The sequence below is a fragment of the Vicia villosa genome, linkage group LG4 (assembly GCF_029867415.1).
Source record: "Vicia villosa cultivar HV-30 ecotype Madison, WI linkage group LG4, Vvil1.0, whole genome shotgun sequence".
NCBI lineage: Eukaryota > Viridiplantae > Streptophyta > Magnoliopsida > Fabales > Fabaceae > Vicia > Vicia villosa.
The window spans coordinates 149,053,707-149,081,636 of NC_081183.1; the positions used below are offsets into that span (position 1 = coordinate 149,053,707).

Below are 27,930 nucleotides of genomic sequence, written 5' to 3' on the forward strand. Positions count from 1 at the left end.
GTTATATTAAATTATTTGTATATATTATTTGTCATTAATCATTAAATTTAAAATACGTATAAAAGTAGATAAATTTAAATTTCAATTATTCAATTATAACATTATATTTAATTTTATTTTGCAATTTTATTTTCTGTAAATAATTATATAATTTAAAAGGATATATAGAGATAGTTAATAATTATTATCATATTAATAACAATAGTATAATAATAATAATAATAATAATAATAATATAATTTATACAATTCAATTGATGTGTAAAATAAAATAGAAATTATACCTATTAAACTAAAAAAAATTCTTAAATTTTCACTGTTATTACATAAATGTAATTTTTAGTATATTAATATAATAAATATTTGAAATAGTCAGTAATATGCTTTATCAAAGAAAAGAGCACTGAAATAAAAATTATGTAAATTAAATATATGTCATAAATATTAATAGACTATTAAGTTGGAAGTGTGAAAATTAAAGAGTTTATAATGAATATTTAATGTAATAACAGTTTTCTTTTTAATGAATTTTTAATATTGTTAGAAAATGAAGATTCTTTTAATTAATTTTTAGTACACTAAGTTAGAAATTAAAGAGTGTTTTACGGAATTTTTAATCTTAAATTTTTCATTATTTTAATTGTGAAACACTCAAAATTAATTCAATATAAATTTTTAAATAAGAAATAATTATATTCTAAAATTATATATTAAATTTAGATTTTTATAAACTCTATTTTTATTTTATTAGATACCCTTAATAATTGGAATAGGAATCTAAACATTTTTATAAGTTTTATTTTATATATTAAATTTAGATTTTTATAAACTCTATTTTTATTTTATTAGATACCCTCAATAATTGGAATAGGAATCTAAACATTTTTATAAGTTTTATTTTTCTATTTTATATTTATAATTGGAATAGAAATATATCAATAATAATAGTTGTTATTATTCATAACTCATAACTCAATTATAATACATAAAATTAATAATAATTAAGATATTTATTAATATTTATTCATTATTTATTATAATAAATTAAAAATTTAATTTACTAAACTATGTATTTGAAAAAATATTTTTATTATATTTCATAATTAAAATTTTAATTATATTAAATTAAATATATTATTTAGTCACTAATAAAATTGAAACAAAATCTTCTTATAATTTTTATAACTTATCAAGATTTTATATTTTTTATTTGTATTTATTATTTTGAAAAACTAAGTAATTCAAAATTTAAATAAAAATATGAATAAGGTAGTAAATAATTTTATTCTTATTTAATTTCTTTTATTTTATACTTTTGATGAATAATAATCATTAATGTATTTTTGATGAAATAAAATTTTAGTGATTATTAAAATAAAATTCATTAAAATAATTTTTATATTTGTAATTTGTATTTATTATTTTAAAAAACTAAGTAATTCAAAATTTATATTAAAATATGAATAAGGTAATAAATAATTTATTTTTATTTAATTTCTTTTATTTTATATTTTTGATGAATAATAATCATTAATGTATTTAATTTTCTATGTTTTACTTTTTATATTGTCATAATTGCAGTGTATTATTAGAATAAAATTTTAGTGATTATTAAAATAAAATTTATTAAATATTTTATTTTTTGAATTAAAATAAAAATAATAAAGAGTTTTATGAATTTTATTATTTTTAAATATAATTGGAATTGAAATAAAAATATGAATAGTATTATTATCATTATTATTATTATCCATAACTCATAAAATATATCAATATTAAGAAATTATAATTATATCAATTTATTAATTTTTTTTTAGTATATTGATATTAAGTACATTGAAAATATGTGAGGTTAACACATAAGCATATTACTAATATTTTATAAATTGTTATTAAGAAGCATTGTCATGTGTAATTTTTCATTGTTTATGATATCTTCAATTCTAATGTTTTCAATTCTAATATTATAATTTGTATAAATTTTTCATAAAGAATAATAAATAAATTGACAAATCTTATTAAAGTAAATCCGGTGACCGTCTTAATTTAGGTCCTAAGCTTAGATCACATATAGCTAACCTTTTAATGCCTTAATATAGATTTGTTTCTCTTGTCTTTTGAGGGCTGAATTCTAGCGATCACCTTGTACCTTTCCTGTTTTTGAATTAATACAATTTTGATTAAAAAAAAACTGGTGATTATGAAAAAAAATACATAGATAGAAGAAAATACTATGATATAATAAAAAAAATTAAGATGATGTATTAGTTGGTCATTGTCATGTATACATTCAATCATTTATATAGTGATAAAAACATTTTACTTGAATTGGTAGTAGAATTTACTTCTATTTGAAATAAGCTTTTATAATATTTGTTTAGACCTTCATATTATAGTGATCATAGATCTAGAAAACTCACAAATTGAGTTAGAGAAAAAAGTTATCATTCAATGAAAATATAATACTAATCATTATAAAAGTATAAAAATATATCTTTGCAAACATAATTAGTGCTCATGAATTTTATATTCTAAATATTTTAAATTAAGTTGTACAAAACTATTAACAAAATTAATAAAAATGTAAGAAAAAACACACGTCATCTGTAAAAAGAACAAAAACAATAAATATAAGTATTCTTTAGATGAAGAATATAATATTGGTAATAAATGATGTATTATCTAAAAAAATCCTCTACATATCTATTGTAATTATAAAGATGAATGGAAATATACAATTGATTATTATGAAGTGCATAATAAAAGAGAGCATAGAACAAATAGAACAAATATATGCTTTCACAAAGAAGAATGAAAGAAACTGGTGTGATGCAAATGGGTCAATATAGTTGTTATCACTTCTACGCGACCACTTATATAAGATTATGAGAAAATAGAAAATAGAAACGTTTACACATATAGAAAACATTCAATGAATTGAATTAGATATTATCAACAATTATCAATATTTAATTGAATTAAATATATTATGCACAATTATTAGTGTACGGTTACAACTTTATTTTAATTTAACAGTTACAAATTTTTATTAATTTAAAAGTTACAAATTTAACTTGACTGTTACAAATATTTTCAAATAATTAATTATCCAAATTTATTATATCAATATTTATTTAAAAAATAATCTTAAATTATTTTTTTTAAATCAATTTATAAATTAAAATTTATCATTAATATAATGGGTAAATGTATGATCATAGTTAGAAAGCAGATGAAATAGTAGTTAAAAGAATGTTGATATAAAAAAGAAAATACTAAAAACATCTAATAATTAAGTAATAGAAAAAATTACCAAAATTAATAGTTTTAATAAATAAAAAATTACTTTAATAAATGAAATATATTTAGGTTTCTTATACCTGCAAAATTATAGGCAAATACAATTTATCTCATAAATTTATTAGATATTTTATATTTGACAAAAAAAGTATTAGTTATCTCACGCTTAAAATATTTTTTTACTTTTTATTTTTATTGAAATTAATATTAAATTTAATTGCATTGCAATAATTAATAAATAATAATAATTTAGATAAATCATACTATTTTTAACAGTGATTGCTAGATATTATGTTATTATTATTATTTTATTTTATTATTATGATTAGCTAAATATGAAATTATTATTTATTATTTTTTTATTATTATATTATATTATTAATACAATGTTATTAAGTTGTGATAGTAATATTATTATTAATAGTAGTGGTTGAATATTATATTATTATTATTATTATTATTATTATTATTTTATTATTATGATAATTATTATTAATTTTCAAATATATAATTTATCCCAAATTTATTATATCAATATTTTATTTAAATAATAAACTTAAATTAAGTTTTTAAAATCAATTTATAAATTAAAATTTAACATTAATATAATGGGTAAATGCATGATCATAGTTAGAAAGTAGATGAAATAGTAGTTAAAAGGATGTTGATATAAAAAATAAAATACTAAAAAATATAATATTAAAGTAATGGACAAAATTACCAAAATTAATAGTTGTAATAAATAAAAAATTACTTGGTTGAATATTATTTTATTATTATTATTATTATTATTGTTATTATTTTATTATTATTATTATTATTATTATGATATTAGTTATATATTATATTAATATTACTATTATTAGTGATGGTTTAGTTTTATTATTATTATTATAATTATATTTATTTTATTATTTATTTTAATATATAGTTTGTATAATTAGGATTTGTATTTAGAATTATTACCAAATGACATGTGGCGAAGACTGTTACCAAGATGACATGTGGCTAGCGTTGCCATCATGACTTCTTTGGATTTATATTAAGTAAATGGAAGAATGAAGAGAAAATAATGAGAGACCAAGTCAGAGAGGGTTTTGGAGGCTTAATTTTTTTATAATATAAAAACCTTAAATTTGAGACAATTTAAAGATTGTATTAGAGAAGATGTTTGAAAGATTTTGAAAAGTTTAGATATATTATTCACTTATTATAGTATTTTAAAAATTAAAATTATATAAATAATAAATATTCATCTATCATTCTATATATTTTTTCCTTTCTAATTTTCTAGAAAATGTTTTATATATATATATATATATATATATATATATATATATATATATATATATATATATATATATATATATATATATATATATTTTGGAACCTTTCTTTTCTTCTCCTCGTAACTCACAAACAAAGCGTTCAATATTTATTATTATCTTTTTAGTTTTTTAAATTTATATTTTTCATATAGTTAATGACTAATAATGTTATAAATTTTTTAATAATTCTTCTTTTAATATTACAATGATTACGTTAAAATATACATAAAATATTTTTAAAAATTATAATAAAAAACAGAAGTAATATATCTTAAAATTTGTGTTTTTTTTAGTAAAAAATAACCAAAAAACATCGGAATATACTTTATGAAAGGTGTTGCTTAAATAGTGTGACAGAATGAGACACATTTAAATATCTCAATACAAATCCAAATGTTGTCGATGCTTTAATAGACTAAAAAAAAGCTTACTATATATGTTTATTCATGTTATAAATGGTCAAAATCATCTTTCTATCTAAGTAGGAGTCGATCGATAACCACGTATTTTAAGAATCTAAGTACTCTTTTGTTTGCAGTGAGATATTTATTAGACGCACAATTATTCAAAAGCTTCATTTGTAGCATTGATGCATCATGTGTTTTTCTCACATTGAATTTGTTTACGGTATGTCACGACGAGTTACTTTGATTTTCAACAACAACAAGGGTCATACTCTTCTTCTTATGCTCCTTATACGAGCAATTTTCTAGCATGTCTTAGTCTCCATAACTCCTCTAGCCTATGTTGGGAATATGATAAGATGAACGAAGTGATAGGTAGGGGTGAGAATAGGCTGGGCCGAGCTAGGCTTTGCCAAGTCTGAGTCTGGCCTGCTAAAAAATTCAAAGCCTAAGTCTGGCCTGTAGCCTATAGTAGGCTTATTTTTTTGGCCTGAGTCTGGTCTTTTAGAAGGCCTGATTGGTCTGTTAGCCTACTTAAAAGCCTATTTCATTTGAACATTTGTAAATAAGTCATTCAACTCAACTTTATATAGACTAACAAATTAAAAGATCAGTGAGATTAAATGTTTGCTTGCATTGACTTATTTGAGTTTACCTAGTAGTATAAATTTTGTGATACTATTTGTTTGAAAAAACTAATGGAAGTAACTTATGACATTGTTCATAAGATTTTTTTCATCTAATTTTCATAATTTCTTTAAGACAACTAATATTTATTTTTATATTTTAATTCAAAATACAAAATACAATATAATATTAATAAAATTATTCAAATTTATTTAAATAGGCCGACCTCATAGGCTTAAAAGGCTTTTTATATGGCCTGTGGCCTAGCCTTTTTAGCTAAATAGACTTATAAAAAAACCTAGACATTTTCTATTTATGTAAAAAGTCTGACCTGGCCTTGACCTATGTAGGCTGGGCCGTAGACCCCTGTTAGTCGGCCTGGCCTATTCCCACCCCTAGTGATATGAAATGAGATTTTATTGATTGGCTATTTTAAAATTAATGGAATGAAGCGTAACATAGAAATATACTAGTAATGTTTAAATATGTCTTAAGAGTAATAGTTAAGAGTTAAATATATATAATTATTTTTTTAAATTGTACATTATTTTTATTTAAAGTTGATATATATATATATATATATATATATATATATATATATATATATATATATATAATTTTAGATTTTATGTGCCTTTAGGACACAAATTAACATTATCTTTAAAAACATAAAATGGTTGAACTTTGTTCTAAATTAGAAGGGAAGTAAAATAAGAGAAGTTGATAGAGCGAAATAAAATATATTTTATTTTTTTTGCTATTCGCATCGGGTTCGACCCATCACTGGTGGGCCGTTAATCCGGCTCGTGCGTAGAGGCATGTGCACTGGCCAAGCAAGATTGTTCCGCTTGGGAATCAAACTCAATATTCTCCGAGTACGTCCTTGGACGGGGCTCCTTGCCAATGGAGCTCAACCGCTTGGTTAAATAAAATATATTTTAGATAATGTTAACTTGTACCCTAATAATAAATGTTAAGAATCTTAAAATTTAAACATTTATGTTGGAAAAACAATTAAAAAATTAACTATCAACTTTTAAAAAAACAATGTACAATTTTCAAAAACAAAATTTCTACATTTAACTCTTAACTTGTGTCCTTATGACACATATCAACATTACTCTATTTTTAATTATCAAATTATCCATATTCTATATTTACAACAAAAGATGTAAATTTATTATCCATTTCCTACATTTGACGAATGCTTGTATTGTATAAGATCTATCACATGACAATTACGGGTGGAAATATGTATGACCTGTTAACAGGGATATATGGTCTAACCTACACAAGTACAAATCAGGTTAGACTTTTTTTAAGGTCAAAATCTGTTAAGGAGGGACGACGTCCTTGCTACTAAAACTGTTAAGGTCAAAATCTGGAACCGCAAACCTAAGACCATCCAAATTTTTGTCGAAATATGAGTCCATACTATATACCTAAATGTTCCTCAATATATGATCCTGTAACACTCAAGATTGGACCCTAGAAGCCACAAAATCATAAGAGACAACCTCTACTACAGAGTGCAAACTCAATCCCCTAACTCTAATGGATAAAGAAGCCATCCTCCTTTGAAAGTCCCCAAAGAAACGACCTCCACCAACCACAATGTCTTCAATTGCCTTTTGCAATTCTTTATCAAACCAAATAGTTGCTTCCTCCATATGATTAGGTTGGCACGTTCTTAGGCCAATTTTTTTTGGCAATACCCATGCAAGATCGAAGTAGAAGAAGCTCACTCTGAGGACCCCTTAGTTGTGGTAGAAGATGCATTAGCTCAATAGCCCTAGAAGCTCTCTTCATGGACAACCCTTTGATAAAGCTGTCATCTCGACTAACTCCCCATCCATGCAACTTCATGCCTAACATTGGCCTCCTAATGTTTGACGGGAACAAATCCTCACGAAGTTTATTACCATCACATGAAGGCCAAAAGATCTCACTCTTATCAATATTGAATTTGATACCTAATCTCGGACCTGTCTCCCAAATGATGTTAAGGGCTTTAGCCACCTCTTGTGAATCCTCTATGATTTTCCTATCATCAAGATACCAGACATAAATAAGAAGCTTTACAATTGTCTCTAACCTGATGAATGAGTGGGCGTAACACAAGAGCAAAAAGGAGTGGACCTAACGCGTTACCTTGTTGCACTCCAGTGACTGACATAATATGTCCATCCCCAAGGTACTACCTCATTGCTTGGCCATAAAGAAACCCAATCCACAAAGAAATATATGGGCATCTCACCCTTATCTCACGCAATAGGGCTGATCGATCTACTATGTTGAAAGCATTTGAGAAATCTACCGTGAGCATAGCCAAAGAACCATTTTCATGTCGCTTGCTTAACACCCTGTTGGCACTATGCCAAATGGCCTCAACACCATATGATACCGCAACCCCAAACCGAAAGTCCTTGAGATAATGCGCCACATCTTTAAGCTTGGATAGATAAATCAAAGGATAGTTATTCCAATAGTGTGACATAAGCTCTGCACTCCACCATATGTAGAAGGTGATATAGGTCTCAGATTTTTAGCTCAAATTATTGAAAATGAAAACCTACAACCATTATAGTAACTTCTAACGTCCAATAATCAGTGGCCACTTTTAAAAAAATTGGGCTAACAGATCCAGCTCATATATCCAATTAAATTTGAGAATTTCTTTATTGACACCCTGTGGGGAAAACCTCCCGCGAAAATTCCAAACTACCCCTGCTTCGGAGATGCATCTCCGAAGTAAATTTTTTTAGATTTTCCTAGATTTCGGAGATGACTCTCTGAAAAAATTCCAAAAATTGAGATTTTGATTAATTAGGAGATGCATCTCTGAAAAAACTCCCAAAAAGATTTTTTCGGATATGCATATGCGAAAAAATCCCAAAAATTAAAAATTTTGAAATATTAATTAATTCACATATCATAAATTTGATATAATTTATGAGTTATAAATAATAATTATTATATATTTCTATATCTTTTAAAATTTAAAAATAATTTCAATTACAAAAAAATTAAAATAATTTCAATTATTAAAATGTAGTTATAAATAATTCCAATTCATCTTTCTAGGATTGATAATAATAATGAAATAGATCAAGTAAGAATAATGATAAAAAATCATTTTTCATAATTAGTTATGATAAAAATATCATTTTCATTTAGTTAAAAAAATTAAGAGAAGATTTTGTCTTATATTTATTTAGTGAATAAATTTTATATTTAATTTAATATAATTCAAAATTTACTTATGAAATTAGAATGTTTTTAATTTATATAAGTTTGTAAAATAGTTTTTAACTTTCAAATTGTTTAGGAAATTTTGTTTATAAAATGATTTTTAATAACTATAAAATTGTTTTTGAAAATTAATTTATAAAATGATTTATCATAAGAAATAGAAAATAAATATCTTTATTATTATTATTATTATTATTATTAGTATTATTATTATTATTATTATTATTATTATTATTATTATTATTATTATTATTATTATTATTATTAATTTTTTATATAAAAATAAAATGTTAATTTAAATATTTATTAGGTTAATATTACATCCTGATTATAATGATATATATTTAATAATATATTTTAATTAATACAATTAATTATATATTAATTGTATTGATTCACCTTGATTTTAATTTTTTAATAACTATTGAATTTTTTCGGAAATGCATATCCGAAATATTCCAAGACCAAAATTGGAATATTTCGGATATGGGAAGACACTCCTCTAAAAAAAGTGATTTCAGAAATGCACTTCCGAAAACACATTTTTTTTTTGGTGTTTTCAGAAGTGCATTTCCGAAATCACATTTTTTTTGGTATTTTCGGAAATGCACTTCCGAAATCAACTTTTTTTTCAAAAAAAAGTGATTTCGAAAATGTATTTTCAAAATATAAAAACATTCTAGGAATTTCGCCGCGGGTGAAAAAAAAAATTAGGAGGTCAATAAAAAAATTCTCTTAAATTTTCTCTTCTACTAGTCAAAACATCAGTTGAAAAATCAATTTGAAACAAACCTACCCCTCCCTCCAAATCTCACTTAGCTTGAATACTTTTCCAAAATAAATTGTGAACATATGAGAACCTCAAGATGAAAGGTTGCAACTTTTCTTCATTTTGCAACAATCTTTGTGAGAAATATGAACCGTCTATTCACTTGTACTTTGAATGTTTCTTTGCTGCTTCCATTTATAATTGGTTGTCTTCTGCTTCAAATACTACCATTAATCTGGCCCCGCTTCTGCATCCAAATAATCCATATGACAAATCAACTATATTCAACTAACAAGTAACACTATCTATTTTGATTAATTTTATAAAAGATAAATGCAAGTAAGTAAATAACTAAGAAAGAAAGGGTTATATTATATAATATTTTCAATAGTAAAGTCTACTTTCTAAAACTGATTAAATAACATAGTATTATGAACTCAGATTCATATCATTATTGTGTCTGCATTTTTCTATTCACACACAAACATATTTATCAATCTCTAGAGGCATGACAACAATTGCTTCCATTTTCCTTCTCTTCTATACTCTCTTCACCTTCATCTCTTTCTCAAATTCACTATCCTCTATTCAACCAAATGCATTTGTTCTTCCAATCACAAAAGACTCTTCCACCAACCAATACATCATTCTGATCCACCAAAGAACACCTCTTGTTCCTATCAAACTAACATTAGATCTAAATGGTCAATTTCTTTGGATAAATTGTGAAAAGGGTTATGTCTCATCCACCTACCAATCTACCATCATGTCCACTGCAAAATCACACAGTGCTCAATAACAAAATCCAAATCTTGCAGAAACTGCTCTTACTCTAAAAAACCAGGATGCAACAATAACACATGTAACCTTTTTCCAAACAATGTTCTTACTCATACCAATGAAATTGGCGAGGTTTCATTAGATGTTGTTGCAGTTAACTCAACTAATGGATCAAATCCTGGTAAAGTAGTTACTGTTAATAATTTTCTGTTCACATGTGCTAGCACAAATCTCTTGAAAGGTCTTGCTAGTGGAGTCAAAGGCATGGCAGGTTTTGGAAAAAGTGATATTTCATTACCTTCTCTTTTTGCTTCTGCTTTTAGCGATAAACAATAATATAGAAAACGAAACAAGCTACAAAACTGAAACCATAGAGGGGCATAACAACTTCAACTTTATCTCCGAGACACAACATAATGACAATGATGATGTATCTACTATCTTGGCTTTCTCTACTTGTGTCAAACTTGTTAACGTCAATTGTTACGAAATTAAATTAAAAGATTCAAACACACCAACAAACACAATGTGTGGGACAGAAAACAATGGTTAACCACACTAAACACTCTCAACCAATAATCAATTTACCAACCTAGTCTATGCAAAATACAAAGTAACAAGAACAACTGAACAAGATGAAAGCGGAGAATCAACACGGTTAATTGTTTAACTAGTTCTATCCAAATTGATCTATTTTAGAGGATAGAGCAATATTTCTCTCCTTTGCATATGACTGTACTGTTTTTGCCGGATTGATTTACTTCTTGTATCTAATCTTTGGCTTTCTATACGACGTCGTTTAAGTACTCATCCCAAAAGTTACAATCATCAAATCTCACTCAATAAAACAAAAAGAACTAAAGTTACAATCATCAGATATTACTCAGTTGAAAGGAAAATAACAAAAGTTACTCAAACTCATAATCTCACTCAATTGAAATAAGATTTCCATTAGCTTCTTAATCGGAACATCTTGCATTATGAAGTAGGAGTGAAGAACTGAATCCTAATTTAGAAGAAACTAAATCAAACTCCAATAGATTATCCACCAATAACAACAGCTGTTCTTGGCTCTTTACCAGCATCCACAAATCCAAGACATGCAACATTTTTATTCACCAATATAATAATATACTAGTAGATTTCAATTGTATTAATATTTAAACATGATTTTCATCACGTGTAGTCAATAAATGCTTTTTAATCTAATTTATTTGGTCAGCTTTAGGCTTCTTTATCAAGACTTAGTGATTTAAGGATAAAGGTTCTCTTTACGATTACTTAAGGGCGATTCATTTTGTGATGCAAGTGAAGAAAATGGCTTTTTCATTTTAAACAAGAGAATCTTGCATTATTATTTTCACATGGTGATAATTTTGTATTCTCCATTAGACTCAGTTGGAGAGAACATGATTGTATGTCGGTGTTGCTTTAGCCTATACTATGCAAAACGTTTGGCAATATGAGATCCTCTCTAATGGAATTCAAAGATCCTCGGACACCTGACATATTGGTCGATTAGAAGAAATTAGATTGAATTTTCTGAAATTTTTTTCACAGGAACACATTTATATTTATATTTTCAAAAATAATTAATAATGAGAGAGAAAGTTTTAAATTTATTTTAAATTAGACATTCTCCTACATCCGTGCATCATTCTATAAAATAATTATTTATGATTATTATAATTAAATCTAAGTTTTTAAATATATTATTTTAAATATTTAAAATTAAAATATTAACCATGAAACTAAAATATTATAAAAATAAAAGATATATAAATGTAAATTTAAGATAGAAGAAAAATTAATTAGGTTCAGTATTCAAATTTAATAGTCTACATCTTATCAAAAATTAATAAGTATATGTGTCCGGGACTCCTTTTACCTCATCGGAATCTAGGGATTCTAGTATCATGCGGTCTTTGTTTATCTTTCGGAATTTATTCGTCATATTAAGGAAATACTCTAAAGTGGATCTACATTGGAAGTTGTTACTATACAGATCTCACCGATGACATATAATTGAAGCAATACGAAATTGGAAGGGTGATCGAGGGTCTTCGGCGTGATATTGGAGGTAATTGTCTCCATTTCTCGGTGATCTAATAGGCATTTGATTTTGGATCTAGAACGATACAGTTGTGGATTTTTCACATAAATTAGGAGTCAGTTCCTACACACGGCACCACTGTTCCATTTTGAAATCTGAATTAGATGCACGTTGATGGTGAGCAATTCTGAACCGATGTTGCTAATCTTCGTTATGGCAGCGTGAGAGTAGTTCTGCAAGAATATTACTCTAATACCCAATTCACTTTAGAATTTAAGACCATCATAGTAAAAAGTAAATATTCAAAAGTGAATCTTAAATATATCGTGCGATAACTTTTATATCTTGAATTATTTTAAAGTAGATCAACATTAATTTTGACATTTGACGTCTCAAAATAAGATCAATATGATTTGGCTGTATATACTTCCACCATGTTTTATTGTTTTAGAACAGTAGTGAACTAAGATATCAATTTCTACTATTCAAATTGTTTCCTACTGGGCTAAAACACTAAATTCAAATAGAGAGAACTCTCCGTGAACTATGGTCATATACAAACTCAAGGACTTTAATCTTATATATTCTCCAAGCTAGTGTTAAAAGAAAATGAATAAACTTCATTGATTCTTAGTCAATATACATGACTTACAATAATAAAGAGAAAGCAAAATGACAAAAGTTACAATCATCACACCTCACTCAAAACAGAAACAACTAAAGTTACAATCATCAATCTTATTCAGTTGAAAGCTAATAACAAAAGTTACTTAAACTCATAATCTCACTCAATTGAAATAAGATTTCCACTAGCTTCTAAATTGGAACATCTTGCATTATGAAGGAGTAGTGAAGAACTGAATCCAAATTTAGAAGAAACCAAATCAAACTCCAACAAATTATCCTCCAATAAGTTCCCACCAATAACAACTGCTGTTCTTGGCTCTTTACCACCATCCACAAATCCAAGACATGCTACATTCTTATTCACCAACACCATTGAATTTCCACCATAAACTGTCCACTCAACACCCCCTTCTAGCACCAAACCAATAGTAGGCACATCCAATCCAGTAACAGTCCTACCAATAGTACTTAAATCAAAACATGCCTCAAATGGTGCCACCGATGCAACTTTCTTTATTTTCTTATCAGAAGCTTTCTTGACAAAATCTCTGACAAGTGGTTTCAATATAGAACTATGCAACACTGTGAAGGAATTCAATGTGCTAAACTTTGTTCCACCATTACCCTTATTGTCAATGGACAAAAGTGAAGACTTAAGGTTTAGAATCTCACCACCAACTTTAACTGATTTCACATCAATAAAATATTCATAAGAAGCATCACCTTCTGTGAATATTGGAGCAGTGCTAAAGGGGTTGATAATAAGAGGAATGGTAGTGAGTTGAAACTTTGGAAAAGAAGCATGGCCAATGAAAAGACTGCCTAGTCCTTTCTTGTTAGAAGATGGTAAACAAAGAGAAAACTTCTGAGGAAGTTTGTGAGAGGAAGATAATGAAAGCTGTGTTGGTAATGCAAGTCTTGTTCTTGCAAGGCCTAGTATACCTTTTGTGGCCGTTGGTAAGCCTTTAAGAGGCGAATCATCGGAGAATCCATCGACATCGGTGCAACCCGAGAGTAGTCCTGAGAGTTTAGTCTGTGATATGAACAACTCGTCTTTGCCAGTGTCACCTGAGAAAATGGAGTCAGCTAGTTGGTTGATAATGTTGGCACCGCATGTGTTGTTGGAGCAACCTGGTTTGAAGGGGCCATTGCAGCTGGTGCAACCAGCATTACCGTTGCAGAGATTGGATTCACAAGGGAGGGGAGTGTAGGTTGAAGAAGTGTAGTTTTTGTTGCAGTCATACCATAGGATTGGTCCTCCAAGATCTATGGCTAGATTGAAGGTGTGGTGAGGTGTTCCTATGGAAAGTGAGGTGTAGAAGAGATTGGTTGTTGGGTCTTTTTCTATTGGTAAGATGAGTTGTGATGAGGAGGAGAATGAGAGAAGGGATATTGTGAGAAGGGAGAGAAGAGTTGTAAAAGAAGCCATTGTTGAGTTCAATGCTAAGGGTGAGTAGTTAATGGAAGTGAAGGGTTTGGTTTTATAGATATGAATATGAAAATGAATAGTATGATACATTGTTTATTCTTTTTTACTTGACTAGATTTGAAATGGTATGTATGATATTAATATTTAGTCTTCTTTTATGTCGGCATGATCTGGCATGAATAATTGTTTCTCGCAGTACTATTATTTTATTGATTATATGATGGTATATCCAACTGAGTATAACAATTATATAAAAGGATCATCACTAGAGCTAATGTTACAAAATTTGAATTGCTTATTAAGTGGGTAAGGACTAATATATTGTTGCTAATTTGACTGTATTCATTTTGTTGAAAATAAACACATGAGTAGAGTACAATTCAATGAAGAAGATTAGATCAAACCCGGAGGAAAAGTAAAAGGTTAATTAATTTGTTACTACATTATTACATTACATTTCATTATATAAAATGCAAAGTGATGTTGTCAAACATTAAACTCTAACTTTATAGTTTAAATTCATCTAATTCAAATTGGTTCTTACTTTTGTTTTAGGCTAGCCAAAGAACAATTCCTGAAGGCCCATCGGTCACTAACTTATAAATGGACCTGTATCGCTATGGGTGCCACATAGGAGTGTTTCTTTTCTTCTATCTGTTTTTATCTGCATCCAACAACTATATGCATTTCACGTTGGATAATTTGAAGACAACTAGTAACATAAAATTTCAAAATGTTACTCCCTCCGTCTCATAATAAGTGTCTCATTTGCATTTTTTTCTTGTCTCAAATTAATTGTCCATTTACAATTCCAATGCATCAATCATTATTATTTTTCCACTATTATACCCCTATTTATCAACTTCCACGTTATTCAACTACTATTAATAGGGGTATTCTAGTAAATGACATTAACTTTTTTACTAAAACCAACACATCCAATCATTTTCTTAAAAACCGCGCGTTGCTCAAATCAGACATTTATTATGAGACGGAGGGAGTAACATTTTTCATAGGCACCCTCCTCTATTAATGGAGAATTGTCACCATCGCATCATAACCATTTTTACACCGGTCATCTTCTACCTACCGGTCATTCTCTATTCAAGTATGCAAAAATGATTGCATATGTAGAAATCGATTTTCTTTTAGTATCAAATTTATGTAAAATATGTAGGCACTTATTAACTTATTTTACAAGCAATCAATACAATATCTCCTAATTAATTTTTCTATAAAAAGTGAAAAAGCACCTGTTTGGACTTTCCTAAAATGTATCAATCATAAACAAGTAAAAGGGATTAGAAAACAACAATTCAGCACACAAAGACCAAGCCAAAGTAAAACCCTAGGGCCACGTGTTTGACAACTAGCATTACTCAATGCATGTGAAAGAAATCATGCTTGATAGGCGCAAGGGCGGTGCATCTAGTGAATGCTTCCAATTCATTGCAAATGGAGCTTTGGTGGAGTAAGGTAGTACAAAGTTGGAGTAAGTTCACCTTGATCTATTATAGAAGAATAAGAGAGGGATCCTGAAGACAGAAGCGCTACTCTAGTGACAGGGCATGTAAACTTCCAAGCTCAACTACGCATGATTAACAATAGTTATGATGGGTAGGCGCTAAAATCTCTTTGTTAGGAGTTAGATATAGTCATTATATTCATATATTAATTAATAGGTCATTGCGTTCTATGTAATTCTACTAATGCTTTAATATTGATGACTCTTTAATCTTAATACGTGTTTTAGATTTGCTACCTAAAACTTGTTTTCATGGTGTGACTTGACATTCGAAAGGTGTTTCTCATTACTAGATCAAAGATAATCATTTATTGGATATTAGTGCCTAGATATAGTGTTAGGTTCAATATCTGCATGTACTATAGTATGATCGATATTGAGTCTTGCTACTTTGTAACAGTTGGAACTTAATGCTCTGTGTTGGTTAATAGACCGAGATATCGGCTAATAGGTAATGCACTAATCTCAGAGCATAGAGACTGAATGGAGATACGAATAAGAGCAAGAGGTGGTAATATTAATAGCTGAGTAGAGGAGAATATTGTTGACCGATGGATGTACATGATAAATACATAATGATGAAATTTACCCATAGAAAGCTTTCTTAATGTTAACACCAAAATCTCTATTTTACTTTCTGTCATTTATTTTCACGCATCAAACTAATATAACCCCTTCCCTACTTAGAATCTTAGAAATTATTGAACGGTTTCTGAAAACACCAGTCTCTGTGGATACGATAATTGTAAAACTTAATTTTGTTGCTCAACGAACAAAATGGCGCCTTTGCGGAAATTGGTGCTAGTTTTTAAAGACATCATATAGTTTTTTTATTGCTTTAAGTATTGTGTTTATATGTGTATATCTACCAATATTTGCATATTTTGTTTATAATGACTAACCCATTAACATTTAGAGTTAGTTCTGCTTTTACAAGTTTATGTGAGCTAAAGTTCCTGCAGAATAATTGTTATTCGATCCTGAAATCAAAATAACCGCACACATAAACCTCGATAAAAATAAGAAAAAGAAAAAAAGATCTGAAAGACTAAATCAAGAAGATTCTTTTGTCTCAAAAGAAAGAATCATGGTTAAAGTTGACAATAGCAACAACGGAAACAACAATTATGGCACACCATGCCACTGTAGTCCCAGAGGTCTAGCCCATCTTGCTAGAACACAAAAGAATGTCCGATAGAGTGAAATGAAAACAAGCTTATTATGAATTTTGTATGCTAACCCTTTTGTTAGTGTAGAACTTGAAAACACGTACTCGGACCTCACAAAAATCTTTGAAATAGTTGAGACGCTAGGAGCTCCGAAAAATGAGAAAGAGGCGGTTTTCCTACAATTAATTTCTCACTCTCTAACTACAAATTTCATAAGCTCCATGTGCACGAGACTAGTGAATACATCCACGTTAAGAATTCCACTAACTACTTAATCATAAAAGGCAAACTTAAAAGATACACAAAAAAGGACAAGAAGATGCATAGAGATTCTCTGTTGGGTTTCCCATAAGAGTGAATCTTCGCGAAGAAAAAGATGTCTTGTTGAGGTGAAACACCGTTAAGAAATACAATTGAAGTTGTGGAAGGAAAAAACTGTGGGTTTAAGGATGACAAAAGGGTTGGAGGGCTACCTAACAAAATATCCACATTAACTAGACGTACATTTGTGCGATGCACAATTATATTCTATTAAAAGATTAATAATTATTAGTAGAATTTTAAAAAATAATGAAAAATATATTAATATGAATATTTTTTTATATTTGTTGTTGTTCTAGGTCGTCTACAGGACACATAGAGAAAAACTATAATGGAATCCCAAGTGGAAAGACACGCGGAGCATACAAACCTTCATTATAACCTGGAGTAGGCAATTGCTCCATTCAAAACATCAATTATCGTCTGATCCAATCTGGCGGTTGCTCGAACACCACGCTACTTCACACACGAGTTGTCGCTCTTCGTATTTAAGGGTAAAACGTCATTTCAGATATTCAAATTCATTATCAGTCACATAATAATTTTGATTTCACTCACTGATTTAAACGTTTGATGCTAATCTTGCATGTCAACTCCCTCCCCTCGTATAAAAAATATTGAGGCATGACTTCCTTACCTCACCTTTTGTTTTTATTTTCTCATTAATTAAATATACTTCTTGTTGGGTCATCATAAGGGGAAAGCATTCACGTTGGTTAAACACTCACCTAAAAGTCAAAGACTCACTCAAACAAATGTGAGAGATACAAAATATTCATTCAAAATCGTAAGCTGATAGGTATATAACTTCTCTCACTTATAAAATGTTCAACATTTATTTTTTTAATTATGTGAGATTTAGAATCCACACTTATTTTTCAACAAAGCCCACACTTATTTCTCAACACTTCTAATTTAAAATATAACCAACCATAATTCATTTATATTAATTAATTAAACAATGAGCACACGGCCGGACGCCAAAAATGAACCTCAATTGGTTTCGTACTTTTTTTTATTTTATTGAAAATTGATCTGTACTTAGATTCGAAGTATTATAATATTAACCAACTAGTAACAAACCCGTGCGTTTGCACGGGTTCTGCTATGGAACGCGTTAAAAAAAATAATTAAATGTATAAAAAAATATCTAGTACCCGTGAAAAAATAATAATTAAATGTATAAAAAAATGCCAGGTACTCGTTAAAAAATAATAATTAAATGTATAGAAAAATATCTGTTACCCGTGAAATAATATTAATTAAATGTATAAAAAAATGTCAGGTACTCGTTAAAAAATAATAATTAAATGTATAGAAAAATATCTAATACCCGTTAAAAAATAATAATTAAATATATAAAAAAATATCTTGTACCCGTGAAAAAATAATAATTAAATGTATAAAAGAATGTCAGATACCCGTGCGTCGCACGGGTAATGATATGGTACATACGTTTTTGTTTTCAAAATTTAATAAAATAATAAAAAAATAAAATGGAAAAAAGACAAAATTTTCTAAAATAGATAATAAATTAGTTTCAATATTTTATTCCGTATATAAATATATTTTAACTAACAAAATAATTATTTTAAAATGTAATAAAAATCTAAATATGTAAAACAAAATTGTTTTACCAAAAAAATGTTTAAAAAATACTCAATTAACAAAAATGAATCGATAAGTGTAAAAAAAACTACAACTCAAAATATCGACATTTTGACCCTTATCACCCATCGATATTAGAATTTGAAATTGTCAATATTCTTCTTAATTTATTGTATTTGTTTTGTTTAGTATGCTAAAGTAATAGCTACTTTCTCATTCTTTTATTCTGATTAATTAGTATAAGTGATTTTCAATGTGAGTTAGTAATTGGAAAATTTGTCTAAATAACTTCAAGCCTTTTTCATTCTTTTCCTATGCCCATAAAAATATTCAGATAAGTTCAAGCCTTTTGATAATTTTCAGATAGGAGAATTTGTCTAAATAAGTAGTACCTAATAATCAAATTAATTAAGAAGAAAAGTAGCAATACATGGTGTAAATACTTGAGTGTAACTATCAGCATTAAGCATTGAGAGTATACATTAAAAGAATCTCACTCAAATAACCACAATCCAACATTAGACATATATATATATATACATATATATATATATATATATATATATATATATATATATATATATATATATATATATATATATATATATATATATATATATATATATATATATATATATATAATCATAGATAGTAAGTAGTACTCAGTCCCATACTGATTAGGTGGATGTTGCTGATATAGTGTTAATATAATGAGAATTGGAACAGAATTTCAACACTTGATATAAGAGGACATAACATCCCCGTGTTACACATCAATACATACCACATGTACCAGAAGTGAAGAAAATGAGAATTGGAACAGAGATATGTACCAGAGCATCATACAAACACAGATGGACAAACCTGTTCACCGTTGAAATACAGATAAAGATAATGAATAATGCAGGTTTACAACAACAATCCTACTTCTAAAGCATACAGTTGATAACTGCAAGCAATAAATATGAATAAGAAAAGCATTAGGCATAAAAAAGAATTGCCAATACGACATTTGATGTCACACGTTGGATAGAAGCTAAGTATAGTTGCTTCTAAAAAACATGGTGAAAATGCTTTTGAACGTACGATAGCGGCAATTATTCGGGTATCCAAACAGAGGCTATTGGCACATGATTCATGATTGAAGGGTTATAATTATAGCACTGCAGTGTGATTTCATGATTGGCCATGATTTTATGATAAATGATTCTCTTTGTTCTCTTCTTATTTCTTCATTTCTTCTTATCCTGCCACTTGATAATCTAACATAGTCCTAAAAAACATCCTCTCATTTGTTGGATCACACGACAAAAATAAGACAATTACATTAGCAAGACATTTTTTTATATACAATCAATATAATCAAAACTGGATTAGCTAAGCATTTTCTGGCGTACATTTAACAAAGAGAATCCAACCTTAGTTACATAAGTATTTAGTGTCAAAATGAACTGTGAGAAACTATATTCAAATGCAATCAAGAACATGAATGAAAGCTAGAAATGTAAATTAGAGATGAAAGCTAGAAATGTCTCTGTAAGCTAAGCAACATTCGTAACGACAAAAGAGTACTTGGAAGCTCGACATGCAACTTCATGTGGAATATTGATGTACTGTGAATTGAAGACACTCATCACACAAAATATTATTACATTATAAACAAAAACAATAAAATGTTAAATCAGAATTGAAAAAATGTGTCACCATTAAACTGTAAAGTCGAAACAGAAACATTAGAACAACAATATTTAACCATACTATGCAACCATTAGACTCTCAATAAAATGTTAAATAAGATTTTCAAAAATGTGAAACATTCTAACACAAATGATCCAAACTTGGTGATGAACATTCAACAAATGTTAAGGTTCCAGAACTGCACATTAACATTTAGGAGATGAATATACCGGTTATCCAAACAGAGGCTATAATGGTTGAGAAAATGCTTTTGAACGTACGACAGCGGCAACAAAAACATAGGACTTCCATCCTTAATCACATTTGGGCCAATATCTTTCCCTCCTTTAACCAGTATATGACTTCCATCTTCTATAAAATCTTTCTGCAAACAAAAACATACACAGAATCCTTAATTTCTCAAAAAAAAAAAACAATAGCAAAAAAGAAAAGCATAAAATCGTAAAATGATTTTCCAATTCTTCTTATATGGATGTTAACATAAAAGCATAAAATCAGAAGCTTGGCTAAAACAAAAAAACGAAAGAAAAAAGAAAGCCAGTAGCCAAACCTGTTAACTCTCTTTCTTCTTCACCCGCTTTCTCGTTGTATCATTTTCCATGATTTAAATCTGTAAGATTCACACAAATTAATATTTTCGATCTTTAACTTTAACATAAACTTAAAAATACAGAAACTTTAACATATAGAAACATTAACATATGTTGATGAAGAAGATGAAATCGAAAGTGTAGTTTCAAAGCGGCAACTGCAAAAAGAAATCGAAAATGGAAGGAAAATATATAGAATGAACAGAGAAAACGGAGAGAGAAAGCGAGAGATGGATCTGTAATTGAAGAAACGAAAGAGAGAAAATGGGGGGAGAGGGGAAAGCGAGAGATGGGTCTGAAAGAAGAGTCTGATATTGTTGAAGAAAGAACATGAAGAAGGTGGTGAAAGCGGCGGCTGTGCTAGGGTTTATGGGGAAAAGGGAGAGAAGAGAGAAATGGGTGTATGTCTTTGCCAATGAAAATCAGTAGGATAAGTACAAAAGTAAGGTTTCTATCCAATGAGAATTCACCAATTGGCAGTTTGTATTATTGAATTTGTTAATTACTTTGTAGTCCTTTTGATAGACTAAAGAAAATTTAGTAGAAGGTTAATTTAGTCACTTTGGTCAATCTTTAAGTATTGGGTAGATAGTAGATAGATTGGTCTAGAGACACAGTCGAGTTCAATTATTCTTGTCACGTGTAATGGTTGAGAAAATGCTTTTGAACGTACGACAGCGGCAACAAAAACATAGGACTTCCATCCTTAATCACATTTGGGCCAATATCTTTCCCTCCTTTAACCAGTATATGACTTCCATCTTCTATAAAATCTTTCTGCAAACAAAAACATACACAGAATCCTTAATTTCTCAAAAAAAAAAACAATAGCAAAAAAGAAAAGCATAAAATCGTAAAATGATTTTCCAATTCTTCTTATATGGATGTTAACATAAAAGCATAAAATCAGAAGCTTGGCTAAAACAAAAAAACGAAAGAAAAAAGAAAGCCAGTAGCCAAACCTGTTAACTCTCTTTCTTCTTCACCCGCTTTCTCGTTGTATCATTTTCCATGATTTAAATCTGTAAGATTCACACAAATTAATATTTTCGATCTTTAACTTTAACATAAACTTAAAAATACAGAAACTTTAACATATAGAAACATTAACATATGTTGATGAAGAAGATGAAATCGAAAGTGTAGTTTCAAAGCGGCAACTGCAAAAAGAAATCGAAAATGGAAGGAAAATATATAGAATGAACAGAGAAAACGGAGAGAGAAAGCGAGAGATGGATCTGTAATTGAAGAAACGAAAGAGAGAAAATGGGGGGAGAGGGGAAAGCGAGAGATGGGTCTGAAAGAAGAGTCTGATATTGTTGAAGAAAGAACATGAAGAAGGTGGTGAAAGCGGCGGCTGTGCTAGGGTTTATGGGGAAAAGGGAGAGAAGAGAGAAATGGGTGTATGTCTTTGCCAATGAAAATCAGTAGGATAAGTACAAAAGTAAGGTTTCTATCCAATGAGAATTCACCAATTGGCAGTTTGTATTATTGAATTTGTTAATTACTTTGTAGTCCTTTTGATAGACTAAAGAAAATTTAGTAGAAGGTTAATTTAGTCACTTTGGTCAATCTTTAAGTATTGGGTAGATAGTAGATAGATTGGTCTAGAGACACAGTCGAGTTCAATTATTCTTGTCACGTGTAATGGTTGAGAAAATGCTTTTGAACGTACGACAGCGGCAACAAAAACATAGGACTTCCATCCTTAATCACATTTGGGCCAATATCTTTCCCTCCTTTAACCAGTATATGACTTCCATCTTCTATAAAATCTTTCTGCAAACAAAAACATACACAGAATCCTTAATTTCTCAAAAAAAAAAAACAATAGCAAAAAAGAAAAGCATAAAATCGTAAAATGATTTTCCAATTCTTCTTATATGGATGTTAACATAAAAGCATAAAATCAGAAGCTTGGCTAAAACAAAAAAACGAAAGAAAAAAGAAAGCCAGTAGCCAAACCTGTTAACTCTCTTTCTTCTTCACCCGCTTTCTCGTTGTATCATTTTCCATGATTTAAATCTGTAAGATTCACACAAATTAATATTTTCGATCTTTAACTTTAACATAAACTTAAAAATACAGAAACTTTAACATATAGAAACATTAACATATGTTGATGAAGAAGATGAAATCGAAAGTGTAGTTTCAAAGCGGCAACTGCAAAAAGAAATCGAAAATGGAAGGAAAATATATAGAATGAACAGAGAAAACGGAGAGAGAAAGCGAGAGATGGATCTGTAATTGAAGAAACGAAAGAGAGAAAATGGGGGGAGAGGGGAAAGCGAGAGATGGGTCTGAAAGAAGAGTCTGATATTGTTGAAGAAAGAACATGAAGAAGGTGGTGAAAGCGGCGGCTGTGCTAGGGTTTATGGGGAAAAGGGAGAGAAGAGAGAAATGGGTGTATGTCTTTGCCAATGAAAATCAGTAGGATAAGTACAAAAGTAAGGTTTCTATCCAATGAGAATTCACCAATTGGCAGTTTGTATTATTGAATTTGTTAATTACTTTGTAGTCCTTTTGATAGACTAAAGAAAATTTAGTAGAAGGTTAATTTAGTCACTTTGGTCAATCTTTAAGTATTGGGTAGATAGTAGATAGATTGGTCTAGAGACACAGTCGAGTTCAATTATTCTTGTCACGTGTAATGGTTGAGAAAATGCTTTTGAACGTACGACAGCGGCAACAAAAACATAGGACTTCCATCCTTAATCACATTTGGGCCAATATCTTTCCCTCCTTTAACCAGTATATGACTTCCATCTTCTATAAAATCTTTCTGCAAACAAAAACATACACAGAATCCTTAATTTCTCAAAAAAAAAAACAATAGCAAAAAAGAAAAGCATAAAATCGTAAAATGATTTTCCAATTCTTCTTATATGGATGTTAACATAAAAGCATAAAATCAGAAGCTTGGCTAAAACAAAAAAACGAAAGAAAAAAGAAAGCCAGTAGCCAAACCTGTTAACTCTCTTTCTTCTTCACCCGCTTTCTCGTTGTATCATTTTCCATGATTTAAATCTGTAAGATTCACACAAATTAATATTTTCGATCTTTAACTTTAACATAAACTTAAAAATACAGAAACTTTAACATATAGAAACATTAACATATGTTGATGAAGAAGATGAAATCGAAAGTGTAGTTTCAAAGCGGCAACTGCAAAAAGAAATCGAAAATGGAAGGAAAATATATAGAATGAACAGAGAAAACGGAGAGAGAAAGCGAGAGATGGATCTGTAATTGAAGAAACGAAAGAGAGAAAATGGGGGGAGAGGGGAAAGCGAGAGATGGGTCTGAAAGAAGAGTCTGATATTGTTGAAGAAAGAACATGAAGAAGGTGGTGAAAGCGGCGGCTGTGCTAGGGTTTATGGGGAAAAGGGAGAGAAGAGAGAAATGGGTGTATGTCTTTGCCAATGAAAATCAGTAGGATAAGTACAAAAGTAAGGTTTCTATCCAATGAGAATTCACCAATTGGCAGTTTGTATTATTGAATTTGTTAATTACTTTGTAGTCCTTTTGATAGACTAAAGAAAATTTAGTAGAAGGTTAATTTAGTCACTTTGATCAATCTTTAAGTATTGGGTAGATAGTAGATAGATTGGTCTAGAGACACAGTCGAGTTCAATTATTCTTGTCACGTGTAGACAAAGAAGCTTTTTATAATAAGATTTATTTAATCTTATTAAATTCTATTTGTCAATAGTCATTTTATATAATTATTTTATACAGGAATAGTCATTTTATATTTGGTTTGCTTTTCTTGGAATTAGCTTCTATGCCTCATTAGATTCCTTGTGATGCCATTGCCAGAGGAGAAAAGACATGTTCCATTCTAAATTAGGCAAGTAGGTTTTTTTAATCCGAAAAAGTGTTTAACATCACACTTTACATTTAAATATTTAATCGAACATGCGTGAGTCATTTATTATTTTTGACTCAGTCTTTAATTATTATTTTTATATTTGAAAGAAGTTTGTATGGATAAGGAATCGAATAAATTTTTTTAAAGATATATCTATGTCTTTATCACTAGACCAATATACATGACAAGTAATTATCATGACTTATCATAATTTGTACTAATATTAATAAATTTTGTACATAATTTATTTTTATCTATTAGGTCTCAAACCCAAATCCCTCGAAATTAAATGATATTCACTTTACAACTAAACAAATCAATTTCTATTGTAAGTAAAGTAACTATCATTTACAATTAGGCTCTCTTTGGTAAAAGTAGCGGTCGACTGATAAGCTAGCTGATAGCTGATAGCTTATGGCTGATGGCTGATGACTGATAGCTTATAGCTTATAGCTGATGACTGATGACTTATAGCTGATAAGCTGATTGAAGTGTTTGGTAAAATTAGCGGTTCAACTATCTGATTAATTAAAATGACATAAAAGACATTTAATATATAATTATTTTATTTTAAATTAAAATAAATTATAGAGGGTAAAAGTAGATTTTAGTTAAAATAATAAGGGTAAAAATGGAAGAAAAAATGATAAGCTATAAGCTAAAACGCTATTTGAAATAGCGTCTGAAAAATAAGCTATAAGCTAGTAAAATAAGCTATAAGCTCGTAATGAAAAGGCCGTTACCAAACATGTCTTTTATTGTTATATGAGCTTATAAGCTATAAGCTATAATTTAAATTTCTATTGATTTCATAGTAATAATTTAAATTTTCTTTTACAATGATGATAATTATGTAGAGATCTCAACCCATCAATTGATATTTTTTAAGTTTGTATTTCAAGTTGATTATGCGCATTACATAATTATGCATGTTTTAATGTTTTAAAAAAAAACTATTGTAGCTTTCTCATTGATGGAAATAACCATGATGTTAGATAGTTATTTGTCTTGGCGTTAGAATAATTTGATTTTAGTGTTATGATAATCTAATTGTATTTTTTAACAAAGAAGTTGTAATTATTTAAAATTAGAAAAGATGAAATTAATATTTAATTTGTGCATATTTCATGAATGATAATTTGTGCATATTTCATCAATGAAATATAACAGTTAAATTCTTAGTATATAGTTTTTTCTTTACATAAATCTGACCCAACAATCACATATCGGCGCTGAATATGAGAAACAAAAGTGATATAAAAAACAAATTAGAAATAAATCTCATATAAACCCAATGCGAAGCTGAAAAATGCACATCGACACACAACCTTAATTAAAATGCTTCAAGTCTTTCATGCTCATGTTCTTCTGTAATCTCTTGAACACTTCAATTGTGACTCCTTTAGTCAGCAAATCGGCCACTTGTTCCTCACTTCAACAATATCCTAATCTCAACCTTCCTTCACTAACAAGTTCTCTCAAGTAGTGAAACCTCATCTCAATATACTTCCTCCTTCCATATGCAAATTGATTCTTAGCAAGGCTTATAGCAGAAACGTTATCAACCATGAGTGTTACAGCGCCACCCTCTTTGCTTCCCAACTCCTTCAATAGATTCATTAACCATACAGCTTGGCAGGCACACAACAAAGCGACAATGTGCTCGACCTTACAAGAAGAGAGTGCTACTACCGATTTATTCTTCGAACACTATGAGATTGGGGTTTCAGTGAACATAAAGATGTATCCAGTTGTAGACTTTCTATCATCTTTATCTTCGCACCAATTGGAATTGGAAAACCAAGAAAATTGCATTTTTTCTTGTGTCCATTGCGGGAAAGAGAATTCCACATCCAATAGATCCTTTGACATATCTTAGAATTCTCTTGACATCTTCCAAGTGAGACATCTTCGGTCTCTCCATGAATCTACTCACAATATTGACACTAAATGCCAAGTTCAATCGTGTATTGCACAAGTAACGCAATGATCCAATCAACCTCCTATACTGGGTTGGATTAACATTTTGCTCATCCTCATTCTTCAAAAATTGAAGTTGCGGTTCAGCGGAGTAATTACAACATTACAATGTTCCATTTCCAACTTCTTCGAAATCTCAAACACATACCTTTTTTGGTGCATGAGCAGTCTTTTCTCGGACTTGTGAAACTCAACACCAAGGAAGTATGTCATGAGGCCAAGGTCGGTCGTCTGAAACTCATTCATAAGATCTCACTCTTGAACTTAGAGATACACTTGATAAAGGCGTATTGTACCAAGTGTAGTTGAGACTGGGCAATTCATAGATGCGTCATCACACCCTTCTCAAAATCATTGAAAGGATGTCTAAACTTCAACCTGGAGAACAAACATCCATATAGTGGAATCAAACATAGGTCAAAAGAGTTATGGATTCTCTAGGAAGTGCTAACCAGAGAGACCAACAAGTCAAAAACAACCCCACGTATGTGTAAGCTCCCCCCAAATGAGAAACTTTGTTGAAGAAGGAGATGGTCCCTGCCGATTCTCCCTCTACCCAATGATATTGAGCAGTATCAGCAGAAAGCACTAAACCTTGAC

At 29.0% G+C, this 27,930-nt stretch overlaps 1 protein-coding gene across 1 annotated transcript; it reads right to left on the reverse strand.

Moving 5' to 3' along the window:
- Positions 1-13,160: 13,160 nt before the first annotated feature.
- LOC131599918 (probable aspartic proteinase GIP2) lies at positions 13,161-14,602 on the reverse strand. The gene has a single exon (XM_058872156.1). The coding sequence runs from the start codon at positions 14,566-14,568 to the stop codon at positions 13,297-13,299; it is 1,272 nt and encodes a 423-aa protein (XP_058728139.1). The 5' UTR covers positions 14,569-14,602; the 3' UTR covers positions 13,161-13,296.
- Positions 14,603-27,930: the final 13,328 nt, after the last annotated feature.